The following is a 14,657-nucleotide window of genomic DNA, read 5'->3' as shown; positions in this document are numbered from 1 at the left end:
CCTTTTGGAGATTTTTGAATCTTTCCTTGGCTTCTTTATGTACATATATACAAATTCTTACCTGGGGTGCTCAAACTTTTGATCCCCACTGTATAATATATGTGTCCTAGAAGAGATTGCAGAATTCTTTTTTTTTTTTCTTTTTTCTTTGTTTTATTGAAGTGTAAAAAACCATCGGCATGACGAGGAAAAGGCAGGCAATAAAAAGTACATAGCAAAAAGATATACATCATAAAGTACATGTATGTACATGATTGGGCCACACCTCCTCATCTAGGATACCGAAGAGACAAACTGGGGGGGGGGGGGGGGACTGACACTAGCAGTGGGTCCGGTACCAAATTGAAATCGCCCATACAAATAGTGCAAGCATTAGGGTAACCAGCAGCAAAGGCAATAGTCTAATGAACAATATCTAGATTAGCTGGAGGAGGAATATACACAAAAAGGAGCACATAATGAACATTGTTAACATAAGCATGTATAAAAACAAACCAGCCATGAGGGTCTTTTTGCGAACCACAGTGGGCTCCCATCTAACAGTTCTGTGGACCAGGACTGACACCCCCGGGAGAAGGAGGGATGAAAGGTATGTTCACACCATTGCACCCAGGTACTAAACAGTAAGTGGACCCTGTCTTGAGTCATGTGGGTCTCCTGCAGAGCAATTATCTGGGGGTTAAGTCTACGCATCTGTGTGAAGACCAACGGCCTCTTTTTAGGTGACCCGAGACCCCTCACATTCCAAGAAAGTACCTTTAAAGATGCCATACTTCAATATCAGCAGGTACAGACAATATGGGGGCAGCGGCAGCATTTAAACCAGTAAACACTAGTGACAAAAATAAAGAGAGCATGACACATGAGTTAAATACCAAAATGAGCAGATACCAATGAGGACCTATGAATCGGTGTACCTTCCAGATAACAAAAAAAGGAAGGACAAACTAACAAAGAGTTCACCGTGAAGAACAACATACAGAGAGACTCTCTGTGGTTATGGCTCCATCTAGTGGGGGAGAGCCTGCAATTGCATGAAAGAACGTGCTTCACAAACTAAGTAAAAGAAGAAAAGAAGCCAATGGGGAAAGTAGCTGAAAAAAGGAGGCGAAGAGATGTAAAAGGGATAGAAGAAAAGCGAAGAAGAGGAGGAAAGCAGAGAGCCAGAGGGAGGAGAAACTGAGGGAGAGAAACTGTGAAAGTGTAGAAGGGGAAAGAGAGAAGGAATAGAGAGGAGGGGGGCAAGAGCAGAGAGAGGAAGCAGCTAAGGAGAAGGAAGAAGGGGAGTATATAGGATGTTGTAGAGATGATATTGCATATCCAGTATGTCAAGGCTGAAGATTTTCTCAGTTAGTATTTTAGGGAATATTATTATTTCCATGTTCCCCTTTTGCTGTGGTTCACACAGAGCCCCCCTCTCCTGCTGCACAGCACTTCCAGGATCTAGGTTGGCACATTTAGTTGCCTGCTCAGCTAGTCAGTGTCTGCAGTAGTGGTCTAGGCACCTGCCAATGCTCATCCGGAAGTGCTGTGCAGCTGCTGCGTATACGTTATGTGTGACCCTATGGATCATAGAGGGGGTACAGGACACTTAGAACTTAACATTTATTAAGTAATCTCTAAAATTAAGAAAACGCCACAGACACACATAAAGAGCAAACACCTCAAAGGTGAATAGATTCTTCACCTTATGAAAACCACAAGGCTGTGCTGATGAATAAATATCGGAGTAATTCAGCAGCCATCCAACATTAAGGTCAAAGTTGGTCACAGGAAGGGGACAGGTGCAATTGAGGTAAACCAAGCGAAGGAGTAGGTTAATAAGGGTGTAGTTGACCCTAGTATTCCCTAAGCAGGGAGATATAGTGGGACTACCCCTACTCACACAGGGACTGTCTGGGCACTCGCCCTAATAAGGGCGACCCCTGCCCCGGTCTACCCCCTTGTTCTCACCCTAGAAGCCTCTAACAATATTGACACCATTCACAAACACACCCAACGTGTTTCCACCACGTGTGGTGGGTTCCTCAGGGGTCTAGTTAAGCACGAATGTAAAGCAGAGACAGTAAAATGCAATCACTCCTGTGGACCCATAGACAAAGTCAACCAGCACAAGTGCCAAAGTACAGAAGGTAAAATACATAAACTACAGGTGCGATCACTATGATTTACAATGAGTAAAACAACTATAACATTTACACAATAGTCCAACAAAGTACCTCTCCCCAAAATACAAGCCTAAGTCCCACAAATATAGAGATGGCTATGGGATTCAATGTATTAACACAGAGGCTGGTCGGCACTAGGACCAGTGGCAGAGCCCCACCACTGGTCGGTGTACTCACTGTACCGTCGGACCGCAGTGGCAGTGTCAGAAGCCCTGGTCTGTCTCCTCGCTAACCTAAATATGTCCTTAAAGGGGTACTCCGGTGAAAAACTTTTTTTATTTTTAAATCAACTGGTGCCAGAAAGTTAAACAGATTTGTAAATTACTTCTATTAAAAAAAAATCTTAATCCATCCTGTACTTATTAGCTGCTGAATACTACAGCGGAAATTATTTTCTTTTTGAAACACAGAACTGTCTGCTGACATCACGAGCACAGTGCTCTCTGCTGACATCTCTGTCCATTTTAGGAACTGTCCAGAACCGCATATGTTTGCTATGGGGATTTGCTTTTACTCTGGACAGTTCCTAAAATGGACAGAGAGGTCAGCAGAGAGCACTGTGCTCATGATGTCAACAGAGAGCTCTGTGTTTCAAACAGAAAATAATTTCCTCTGTAGTATTCAGCATCTAATAAGTACAGGAAGGATTAAGATTTTTTAATAGAAGTAATTTACAAATCTGTTTAATTTTCTGGCACCAGTTGATTTAAAAAAAAAACACTTTTCCACCCGAGTACCCCTTCAAGAGGCCTGTTCGGCAGAATTCCCAAATGGGGTGCACGAAAATAGATTTTCACCGGCGTGCCCCTTTAATCAAGTAAATTTTAGTAACTGATGTAATGATTTAAAATACACCACTATTAGTATTCTAAATATTGTACAACTGATCACAAGTTTGAGCTCCCCAGTGAGTCAAAAACAAAACAGAAAAAAGTTTAAAAAAAAACAAATATTAAAAATTCAAAGCACTCCTCCCATTTATCATTAATTAAAAAACATAATAAGCCATAAAAATGAATTGCTTTTGCTGTACCTGTAAAAGTTTTAATTGTAAAAATATGATTTGTCCGATTTGTGATGAACATTGTATTAAAACAAAAAAGGATTGCTGTTTTTTGACACCCCGCATCCCCCTCAAAAACATGAAATCCGTACATCAGTACACATGACATTGCTGTACCATAAATGGAGAGTACACACAGCACCTTGGGCATACTTGTCTTGCTAAAGTACCCAGGCATTCATTGCCCACACCCTTTGAGTGTCTGGGCATGCTGGAAGTTGTAGTTATCCGACAGCTAGAGGCACACTGTTTGGGAAAAGCAGGCCCACACGATCAGGAGCAGGACATAGAAGCAAGGCCTCCTACATCTACTTTAGCCTAAAGTTAAAAAGTTATGCTAGGAGGAAAGAGTCAAAATAATTATTATTGTCCGAAATCGGCCCGTGCGTGTGTATTTACTTGTATTTAGAACCCACTGGCAAGAAGTCCCCAGAAAAAAGGCTCTTTTGCGACCGGAGCTCTTTAAGGGTTAATAATACTTGACATCCCCAGCCCCATCGAGCACGAGATATAACCCAAACTGCTGAATCTGTGTACATTTGTACCGCCAGCCACGTGTTTTAATTTCAGCCTGGCGCTCTGCTCGCACATCAATCACAAACATATGTGACAGAGAGAAAAATAAGCTTGTTACGGCCGCAGCCCTGCGCTGGCTTTGATCTTTGTTTTCGCTGTGTTTTGGAATGTTGGAGAGGGCTCCGAAAAAAAGGCTCATTTGTGTCTGTGAACATATCATAAAGTCTCAGGCCGCTGCTGCCCGGGCCTGGTCTGAGGAGAACTCGAGGCATCAGAACCGTACAATTACTACACTTGACTTTATTTATTTTACTTTTTGCCTGCAATAGCAAAGGTGTTGGTATTGTGTGGCCTAAACGCATGCGGTAATCCCCCAGGGTTATTGTAGTACGTGTGCTGCAGAATATTTCATTTGTTTAATGTTTACTAATAATGGGTTTAGTCCTAGCGGCACATTACAGAAAACAGCAATTACATAACACGGGCCATCTCAGTGATGGAGACTTTGGTAACCTTTATCATCTGAATGTTGTAACGCTAAAATGTTTCATTTTACAAAGGGTTTTCCCACCTGTTTACAGGATGGATGATGGGTCAGGGCCCGAATGCTGGGACCCCCATTGATCACAAAAATACTCGACTAATACCTTCAGACCCAAAGAGTTGAATGTAGCTGCAGCACACATCCCACCATGAACACAGGAACCCGGGGATATACTCAACACTCATTCTGTAGATAGATAGACATGTCAAAAGTTTTGATCAGTGCAGCACCACCGAGTAGGAGAACGAGCCGAGAGAGCGCTCAATGGCCCTCATTTACTATTGCAAACCCAACATGTTTTGTCTGCCGTCTGCGCCAGATTTTGCACCAAAATTTGTGCCAGAATTGGAAAAACCCCAACTAACTCCATTTGCGAAGAAAACCCCAAAAAGGGTCATGGCCGCCGGGAAGAGGGGGCGTGGTCTCTGAAAAGGGTCGTGTTCTCGACAGTTTCACAAAAACCCAACATATTTACTAAGGTTTCCACATAAAATGTGGTGGATTTGAGCTGAGGAAAACCCTACAGATCAGAGCAGGTGTAAAAAATAGCAATGTGTAGGGAAAGTGGAAAATGTAATCAACTTGTGCCAGAAATTTAAACAGATTTGTAAATTACTTCAATTAAAAAATCTTAACTCTTCCAGTACTTATTAGCTGCTGAATACTACAGAGGAAATTATTTTCTTTTTGGAACACAGAGCTCTCTGCTGACATCAGGAGCACAGTGCTCTCTGCTGACATCTCTGTCCATTTTAAGAACTGTCCAGAGTAGGAGAAAATCCCCATAACAAACATATGCTGCTCTGGACAGTTCCTAAAATGGACAAAGATGTCAGCACTTGGTTCCAAAAAGAAAATGATTTCCTCTGTAGTATTCAGCAGCTAATAAATACTGGAAGGATTAAGATTTTTAAATAGAAGTAATTTACAAATCTGTTTAACTTTCTGGCACCAGTTGATTTAAAAAAAAAACACTTTTCCACCCGAGTACCCCTTCAAGAGGCCTGTTCGGCAGAATTCCCAAATGGGGTGCACGAAAATAGATTTTCTAAACTAAACAAGCTATTAGGGTCTAGTTCCAGGTTGGGAGGCAAATCTTCTGTAACCCTTCACATTTCTCCTTAGCATGAATTAGGTGTTTTGTCTGTTTTTTAAAAACAATCCTGATCTCTAATTGATCTAAAACTAAATTTGTCTGAATGACCAGGCTGAATTCCTCTTTATTGCTCTGTATTTGACAGGAGAACGTAGAAGAGTCTGACGATGAGGAGGACGTCCCATCCGATGTTGATCTCAATGACCCATTCTTTGCTGAAGAGATGAAGAAGCCAAGTAATTTCTGATAATGATTTGTGACTTAGGCCATGTTCACACAAGCTGTTTTCATTTATATTTTGTGTGACACCTGTGACATTATATCATGTCTATTGTAATCAATCGGTGTGGCTTCAAGGAGAACGCCGGCTTCACTTGGCGCAGGATACAAAAGGAATGGAGATCAGATAAAATCGAGGTAGTTAATTTCCCAAGATGCAACGCGTTTCGCTGCAGGAAAGCAGCTTCATCAGGCATGCCTGATGAAGCTTCTTTCCCGCAGCGAAACGCGTTGCATCTTTGGAAATAAACTACTTCGATTTAATCTGATCTCCATTCCTTTTGTATCATGCGCCACGTGGAGCCGGCGTTCTCCTTGAAGCCACACCGATTGAATACCTTGCCTAGCAGGAGGGCTGCGGATACACTACCTCTTGATGCGCTTACCATTGTTGTGTATGAGTAAGTAAGGGAGAAGTGGAAAAGCCGGCACTGCACTGCGGATTCAATGAAGCATGGGTGCACTAGATGACAACCAGTGTTGCTATGGACAACGACGCTGATATGCCGGGGTGCTCAGTCCAAAGTGACACAAAGGCAATGTGTAATGTATAGAAGAAACCAGACGGCACTCACCAGGGATGGAACAGCGACTGAGGAAGTGCGTCACTGCGCACGAAACGTCCCATACACCCCCTGCCGACCGCTGAGTCCTACCCGCCTGCGGCTCTGTGCATGAGAAATTAAAGTGTCGCTGTTCCATCCCTGGTGAGTGCCGTCTGGTTTCTTCTATACATGCCACATTGTTGTGTATGACGTTACACAACCATATCTGGTGAGCTGCTGTCTTATTTCATTTTTATACTGAGTATCTCTCTTTTATCACACCAAGAAGAGCTCTCCCTTTTCTCCCCTCTATATCTATTGTAAGACATTGTGGCAGGTTTGGTATGTCAGTCCAGAAAAAGGGCAAAACATAGGTGTCTTTTGAGAACAGTCTCGTATTGTCAGAAGGGAAATACGCGCCACTATTTGCAGTAAAGTATATATGCTTAATGCATTATTTCTGCACCTCAGGTCTGGATAAGAAATCTGCAGGCGGCAAGAAGAAGGAAGATCAAGAGTCATCTGCAGATGATGAAGAAGAGAGCGAGAAACAGAAAGTAAGTGACCCCTTGTATCATTGTCTGTCATTCATAACAATCCTAAACACCAGTCATTGAACGGAAACATCAAGTAGATGGTTTCTTTATTTTCACAGTGTTAATATCTACCACTGTATTGGAAATCTGTTTTTTATAAATGGTGTATATTTGGAAAAATGCACAATTTTGTTACATACTTTGTATTTCAGTTGCTCATGTTTTTTATGATCTCTGCTGTCATTAAATGAGTAGCTTAGTGGGGTATTGTTAATCCTCTGGAAGATCCGATTGGGAGGGCGGATCAAGAAACTGTAAAACGTTGTGTGATCTGGGCACCCAGATAATGCAATCTTATTTTTTGGGGGTTGACCCCTTCAAGACATGGGGCATAAAAGTACACCCTCATCTCAATGTATGAAGCGTTCTCAGGATCTGAGCATGCTTCATACCCGGTGGGTCCCGATTGCTATCAGCAGCCAGGACCCAAGGCTAATGCCCGACATCGCGATCAGGCCGATGTCCACCATTATCTCTTTTAGATGTTGCAATCAAAGTTGATCCCAGTGTCGAAATTGGGTAAAAAGTATTCCTTTATTCCTTTATTATTTGCAATCAAAAGATCCCTATGGAAACTAAAAAATTGTGAATAAAATGTAAAAAAAATTAATACATTTAATAAATGTGAATAAGCTTTTTCCTTAATAAAAGTTTGAATCACCCCCGTTTCCATTTTTCAAATAAAAGATTGTAAACATAAATAAACATGGCAATCATACAAATAAATATGCAGTATTGCCGCATGCGTACATGTCCGGGCTATTAAATAAAATAATAATATAATATAAAACCACACGTTAATGTTGTGACGCTATAGTCGTTGTGTAGCCCCTTGCCAACGTTGTGTAGTGTTTACCAACCATGGTGCCTCCAGCTGTTGCAAAACTACAACTCCCAGCAAGCTTGAACAGCTAAACACTGGGAGTTGTAGTGTTGCATCAGCTGGAGGCACAATGGTTGGGAAACACTGTCCTAGCCTAATGGGGCACTGACTCCATTGTTGTCAGAAAGCTGCTATATACTGGAGTCTGGCAGCTTTTTATGCCTTTTATAAACTGGAGTTGTGTGCTCTCTAATGACAAGTATCACCATGTCAATGGATGCTGAAGTTTTCCTGTGTTCTCTGTCTCACTAATAGCAAATATCAACATGGTTGGAGCGATCGTACCTGCGCTAAATCAATTGACTTTAAAGAGTACCTGTCATCAAACCATATTTTCTTAACTAACTAACTAACTTACTAACTAACTTATATTCCCTAACTACTCCTAACAACCCTCCTGCCCTTAAAAAAAAATGTCCGAGCTTTAAAAAGCTCTGTATCATACCTTTCCCCTTACTCACATAGTGTGAGCTCCCAGCAGGAGAAAGTGGGCATTCCCCAGCAGGCACGAGGTCACTGAAGCCTGTGAGAGCTGTGTCTCGCCATGCACTGCACGCACTTCCTGAGTTTGGTCTCCTGCCAGGCCGGGATGAGACCGAACTAACTGTTTGACTTGCGGCAGGGAACAGAACAGAGCCACCTAGTGGCCATTTTTTCAATCACATTAAAAACCTATAAAGGTTGAGAATTTTAACAGCAAATAAATAGCAAAGTGTTTTATAATTGCATAAGGAACAATATATTAAAAGTTTTGTTTGGTGACAGGTACTCTTTAATTACATGTATTAATGTTAACTAGAACCTCAGTGGGAGGGAAACCCAAAGTATTCCTGCTAAAGAGCTGGGAAAAAAGCAAACAAACAATGGAAATATTAAAATATATTGAATTTTATGGCTAGTTAAGGGAAAAATAGGGTTGCTGTGTAATGCTGGAAAGTGAAATGAAATTTTTTTTTCCGCAACATGCCTGTGGACTGGCAGCTGGATCACAAAACCACCGCAGTGTGTAATGATACATTTCATGGTTTGTTTCAAACGGGTAAACACATGACAGAGGATTTATATATTCGCCTGGTCTATTTGGTCAGACACCTTTGTCTGCAGCGGGAGTGTTTACACTGCATGCTAATGAAATTACCGGCTGACGAGGAAGTGGTCGCGCTGCTGACAGTGATCGCGCACGGTACATTTCTGCTGATTTACTCTAACAAACATCACTACATTATGGTTCGTTCTATGGTGTTACGGTACAAGAACTCACCAGACCAGTGTTTCCCAACCAGCGTGCTTCCAGCTGTTGCAAAACTACAATTTCCAGCATGCCCAGACAGTATAGTTGATAAAAAATGAATAAAATAATGATAGGATTAAGAAAACAAATATAGGTATAAAATAGAACAAAATAAGTACATAGGAATGAGGACATGCCACCTGTCTCCGATGTTATGCTGAAGTCAATTATTAACGTGGGTTATGTTGGATCCAATATACAGCGATAATCAGGATGACTGAATTAATACATCAGATGTCAGTCACATAAAACTTTGTTGAATAACAGTTTGATTTATATAGGTAGTTTCTATGCAAGATGAAGTGATCGCTGGATAACCAGAGATAGCAGAGTAGCAGTATAGTAGCGATATAGTCTGTCCCGCTGGATGAACTATACAGGATGGCACAGGCTGCGCCCGGCCTGCAGATACAAAAATACCTGTATGAAAGGTGAAGACCGCAGATTTGGTGGCAGTGTTTTCATTTCTCCATTTGTCTCCAGCTTTTGCAAAACTACTACTTCCAGCATGCCCAGACAGCCAAAGGCCAAAGTGCACAGGCATTAGGCTTTTTGCTATTTTATACTTTGTTTACTGTTTTTTGTGTTTTTGCACTTTAGACTGACATTTGTTATTATGATGAGATAAACACTATTTATACCTTTATTAACTTTTGCATACTCGTTACCCATTTTTTCTTTTCTGTGCCAATTTACCCTTAACTTATCATTTGGTGTCCACTATGTTTGTTATTATGATATTAATAAAGCATATACCGGTACCTTTTTAAGTATTTTGTGTCTAGCACAATTTGTGTAGGTTTTTATAGTTTTATGACGTGTCAAAAGAAATCTTTTATTTATTTATTTATTTTTTTATTACAGCAACACCGCGATATTTGTGATATTCAGCCAACGCCTCCATAGCTGGAGCAGTCTATTTTATTGTATAGTGTTGTTGTAATTATTTGTCTGTATTGAATGCTTCTTCTCCTCATCTAATAACAATGATCTGATAACAAAGTTTTGCCAATTGAAAACTTTAAATTCCTTTTCTGTTTTAGGCGGAGATGGCTTTGCTCATGATGGACGATGTTGAGGACGACCGGAAACATTTCAATTATGATAAGATCGTAGAGCATCAAAACCTAAGTCGCACTAAGAAGAAGAAACTTAAAAAGAGCGATAAATTAGTGCAGGATGACTTTGAGGTATGGGTTTCTTATGGTGACCATCCCGGTTATGATCCATTGTATTATTCAAGGTGCAGAACATTTCACTTATTCACTTTCTAATAGAGTTTTTCATCACTTACATATTCCCTATCATCATACACCAGCCTGTTAACCTGACCATATGTTTTTGAGTGTAAGAAAGCACAAAGTACCAGGTAAATACAGAGCAATAATATAAACTTTGCTTTGAAACTAAAATCTAAATGCTGCAAGACAACCGTGCTAAATACTGAGCCATTGTTCTGCCCATAGAGTGATCAATAAGGGTGAACAGAGAGGTTGGTGCCATTTACTCTGACTCGCAGCATCCAGGTTAAATTCAGAGCTGAGAGGTAAACTGAAAGGGTTAGTATCATTTAAATAACTTTTTACATGTTGCCTAGACACTTCAAAAGTTTAGATCAATCTGGGTCTCACTCCTGAAACCCACTGCAATAGCTAGTTATAAGCCAGGGAAGTTTGAGGCAGCGTGCTCGCCTCTTCGGTTGGCCAGCAAATCCGACCTTTTCGCTGCATAGACTTCTGTGGTGAAAAGGTCGTATTTGATTGACAGCCGGGGAGTGAGTGTCATGTTGCTGCGAACTTCCCGGCTTTTAACTAGCAATCACAGTGGGTCTAGCATGGGGTGTGTCTAGTATTGCAGTTGAGCTCCATTTACTTAAATGGAATGTGTCATCAGAAAATGACCTATTGTTTAAATAAAATTTTTACGTGAACCTTTTTTTTTTTTTTTCCTAATTTTTTTTTTTCTGTCTATATCAGAAAACAATCTTGAAATTTAGCAGTTTTCATTTTGGCCGCTAAGCTTAAAATTAAAGTGAGACTTCCTGTTCTGTACAGATCATTGTCCTACTTATCATCACAGGCAGGATTACAGTGAAAGGTGTATAGATACAGTGTATAGATAAGACACCACTTACAATAGCTGAAACTTACAGCTCATCCCCTCTGCTCCTTGCAGAATGTCCTCTGCACAGGTCACAGAGCATGCCCAGAAAAAGCTCCCCTTACAGTTAAAGGGGTACTCCACTGGAAAACAGATAGTTACAGATTTGTAAATTACTTCTATTAAAAAAATCTTAATCCTTCCAGTACTTATCAGCTGCTGTTATCATCGATAGGAAGTTATTTTCTTTTTGAATGTCCTTTCTGCCTGACCACAGTGCTCTCTGCTGACACCTCTGTTCATTTTAGGAACTGTCCAGAGTAGGAGCAGATCTCCATAGCAAGCCTATCCTGATCCGGTTCAGCAGTGAGCACTTATAGTCAGGCAGAAAGGAAATTCAATAAGAAAATAACTTCCTGTGGATCATAACAGTAGCTGATAAGTACTGGAAGGATTAAGATTTTTTTAAGAGAAGTAATTTACAAATCTGTTTAACTTTCTTGTAGGGCTGGGTGGTATACCGGTTCATACCGAATACCAAAATTTTTGTGCTGCACGATATGAATTTTTCCCATACCGCAATACCGGTTAAAGTTTATTTTCTTTATCTTTTGCAGCCTGGACATAGGGATAAAGCGTACAGCAGTGGTCTCCAACCTGCAGACCTCCAGCTGTTGCAAAACTACAACTCCCAGCATGCCCGGACAGCCAAAGGCTGGGAGTTGTAGTTTTGCAACAGCTGGAGGTCCACAGGTTGGAGACCACTGGCGTACAGTATAGAGTTCCAGTGCAGGCAGCCCGCAACAAAGAGGAGGAGGGCAGTGCTTGCGGGTGACATATGTGAGTAGTACCCCGCTGGGCTGATAATTGGGGGGAGCAGAACAGCGCTGGCGGGTAACATGATTTGGGGGGAGCAGAACAGCACTGGCGGGTAACATGATTTGGGGGGAGCAGAACAGCGCTGGCGGGTAACATGATTTGGGGGGAGCAGAACAGGGCTGGCGGGTAACATGATTTGGGGGGGTGGGGGTGAAAGAAATACGGTTATATACCGTGGAACCCCCATAAGTTACAAAAATACCGTGATACACATATTTGGTCATACCGCCCAGCTCTACTTTCTGGCACCAGTTGATTAAAAAAAAAAATGTTTTCCAGTGGAGTACCCCTTTAATTGGGTCTCGTGTTCCAGACTATTGTGTCTTTGTCCATGGGACTTGCTGTAAAGTACATCTCTAAATGCTGTCAGAGAATTACAATCAGAGAATAGAAACAAATTAGAAAAAAAAGAACGTGTTTCAGTTTCTGCCTCTAATCTGGAAAAAAAACATCTTGGCTGCACAATCTTGGCTCTACATAGTCACAATTAGTAGAAATGAGCTGCAATACCTGACGCAGCCCAAGGACAGGCGTGGCACTGTTTCTGAAAAGCAAACAGATATTAAGCCACGTGTAGTTTGTAGTGTTGAGTTTTAAAGATTTTTTTTTTTTTTTATTAACTTCCTTTTTTTCTAAGATTTCCTATTGGATGAACACGCGGCTTAAGGTTTAGTGAAATTCATTAGTTTCTGTATCATTTCTTTATTGCTTGATCATAGCACAGAACAAAAGACCAGTCTTAAGCTGTCCGTGTTCTCATGAGAGAAGAGCGTTAGATGGGGGATATTATACACTCGGCCTGTGGTTCATGCCGGGGCTTAATACAGACGTACTTTAATATCTTAAATAAAAGCCTTATGCATTCAGGGAGTGAGCTGGTTAGAGTTTGGGGGGATCCATCCAAGCAGACTTTTTATTGTAGCATTCTTCTGAAGGGGAATAAAACACACAGCTATTGTTGTCTAGTTTTGTTCTGTTCCTCCTGCCCACAAAGCACCATGTATTTTCTTTGTAGCTGCTCTCAGCCAAAATTTTCCTAATTTTAGCAGAAATATAATAATGTTTCTCGCTGTTCTTCAGAGATTGTATCAATGGTTTTCTCTGCCTCCAAAAGTTCTTGGGGTATTTTTGCAATAACCATTTATATGCCTGTTTGTTTTCACAGTGGACTTTGTTAAATGGGCACTGTCACCAACTTTATTTTTTGATATGTTGTAGTACTTATGTACTACAACATATCTCTAATGTACTTTTATTATTATTTTTTTTAAATTAAAATTGTTTAATTTACATTTGAAAACCGGCCACTAGGGGTCTCCCCTAGACGGAGGGGACGGGCTAGCGCCGCATGTAACTAATAGTTTATCTACACAGGGTGCCTCCAGCTGTTTCAATACTACAACTCCCAGCATGCCCTGAGAGCCAATAGATGTCAGGGCAAGCTGGGAGTTGTAGTGGTGAAACAGCTGGAGGCACCCTGTGTAGATGAACTAAGGGCGGAAGTCCCCCCCAGCAGGCATCAGTGACGTGGTGCCTGCTGGGGAAGTCAAAAAGCATTTTTAATATAGTAAAAATAAAAATGAAAAGCAGGGAGGGGGTTAGGGATAGATTGGCAATAGGCAGGGACAGAAAAAAAAATAGGATGGTGGGAGTTACCCTTTAAGGGAGTTTTTTTATATCCCAATGGCATTTGGCAGCAAACATTCTATTTTTATTCTGATTTAGTGACAAGACATGGACCGCACGCCGGAGAACAGGATCTACGGCAGATCTACAGAGAACAGAGGCAGTTTTTTCGGTTTTCCCTGCGATTCAGCACCATATTACACACATGGGGGGCCGTAATGATCATAGGTGTTGAAAAATGTCATGCACTAAAGCTGCATGATTTATCATAATAACAATCAAAACATGTTATTAGACATTCCCTATTATTTGCTCGCAAAATCCTGCGGGTATTACCTTGCATTTGAATTTCGGTGGTGGCCCGGCCCCTATGTGTGTAATATGGTGCTGGGTCACAGGGAAAACCTAAAAAACTGCCCCTGTTCTCCGTAGATTTGCCGCAGATTCTGTTCGCCTCAGTGCGGTCCCCGTGCTAAATTTAGAGACAAGCAGCTTGCTGTAGGACCTTCCCGCTCAGCCAATCACTGGCCGAAACGTTGTCCTGTCTCTTCCAGTGATGGGCTGAGCGGGAAGGTAATGTAACCAGCTGCTTCACACTGAAGAACAAAGCACAAAAGACACCAGGACTGCTTGGAGAAGAACAGGATCTGCGATAGACCTTCAGGGGACCGTTTTGATAAATCTCCCCATAAGTTAAACCTGCTTTCTATTTTTCCGTCTACTGAGCTTTGTGGGCTCCCTTTTTGCACAGTGAGCTGTTGGTTTTATTGATAACATTTTCAGACAAATGTGGTTTTATTTATTTATTTATTTATTTTAAATCTCCTTTTAGTACCCCGAGCCTGTTTGAATATGTGAACGCTTGACTGCACTGTACAATATTGATTTTAGTGATCTCTTTTTACACTCTGCCTCTGGTGATGATGTGGTGACCAACCCTCCTCAGTCTAACCACCTAGCTGCTGATTTTAGAATTATCTCAGGTCCAGACCATTCATGACAGGTGTCAGATATAGTTTACAGCCATAACTGACTAGCTTTTGATACCTCTTTATACTCCCTTGAAAGGGG

The 14,657-nt window shown here is 41.3% G+C and overlaps 1 protein-coding gene across 3 annotated transcripts in view; it reads left to right on the top strand.

The window, feature by feature from the left end:
• The window catches only part of ESF1 (ESF1 nucleolar pre-rRNA processing protein homolog), an 80,138-nt gene that overhangs the window by 60,251 nt on the left and 5,230 nt on the right, over window positions 1–14,657 (top strand). For all 3 annotated transcript variants that reach the window (XM_056567884.1, XM_056567883.1, XM_056567882.1), the window contains exons 11-13: window positions 5,533–5,623; window positions 6,683–6,768; window positions 10,025–10,171. In XM_056567884.1, the coding sequence (XP_056423859.1) occupies window positions 5,533–5,623; window positions 6,683–6,768; window positions 10,025–10,171 (324 nt within the window). The remainder of the gene's footprint in view (window positions 1–5,532; window positions 5,624–6,682; window positions 6,769–10,024; window positions 10,172–14,657) is intronic.

The sequence above is a fragment of the Hyla sarda genome, chromosome 3, assembly GCF_029499605.1.
Source record: "Hyla sarda isolate aHylSar1 chromosome 3, aHylSar1.hap1, whole genome shotgun sequence".
NCBI classification, from domain to species: domain Eukaryota; kingdom Metazoa; phylum Chordata; class Amphibia; order Anura; family Hylidae; genus Hyla; species Hyla sarda.
This window is presented reverse-complemented; position numbering and strand designations above follow the sequence as displayed.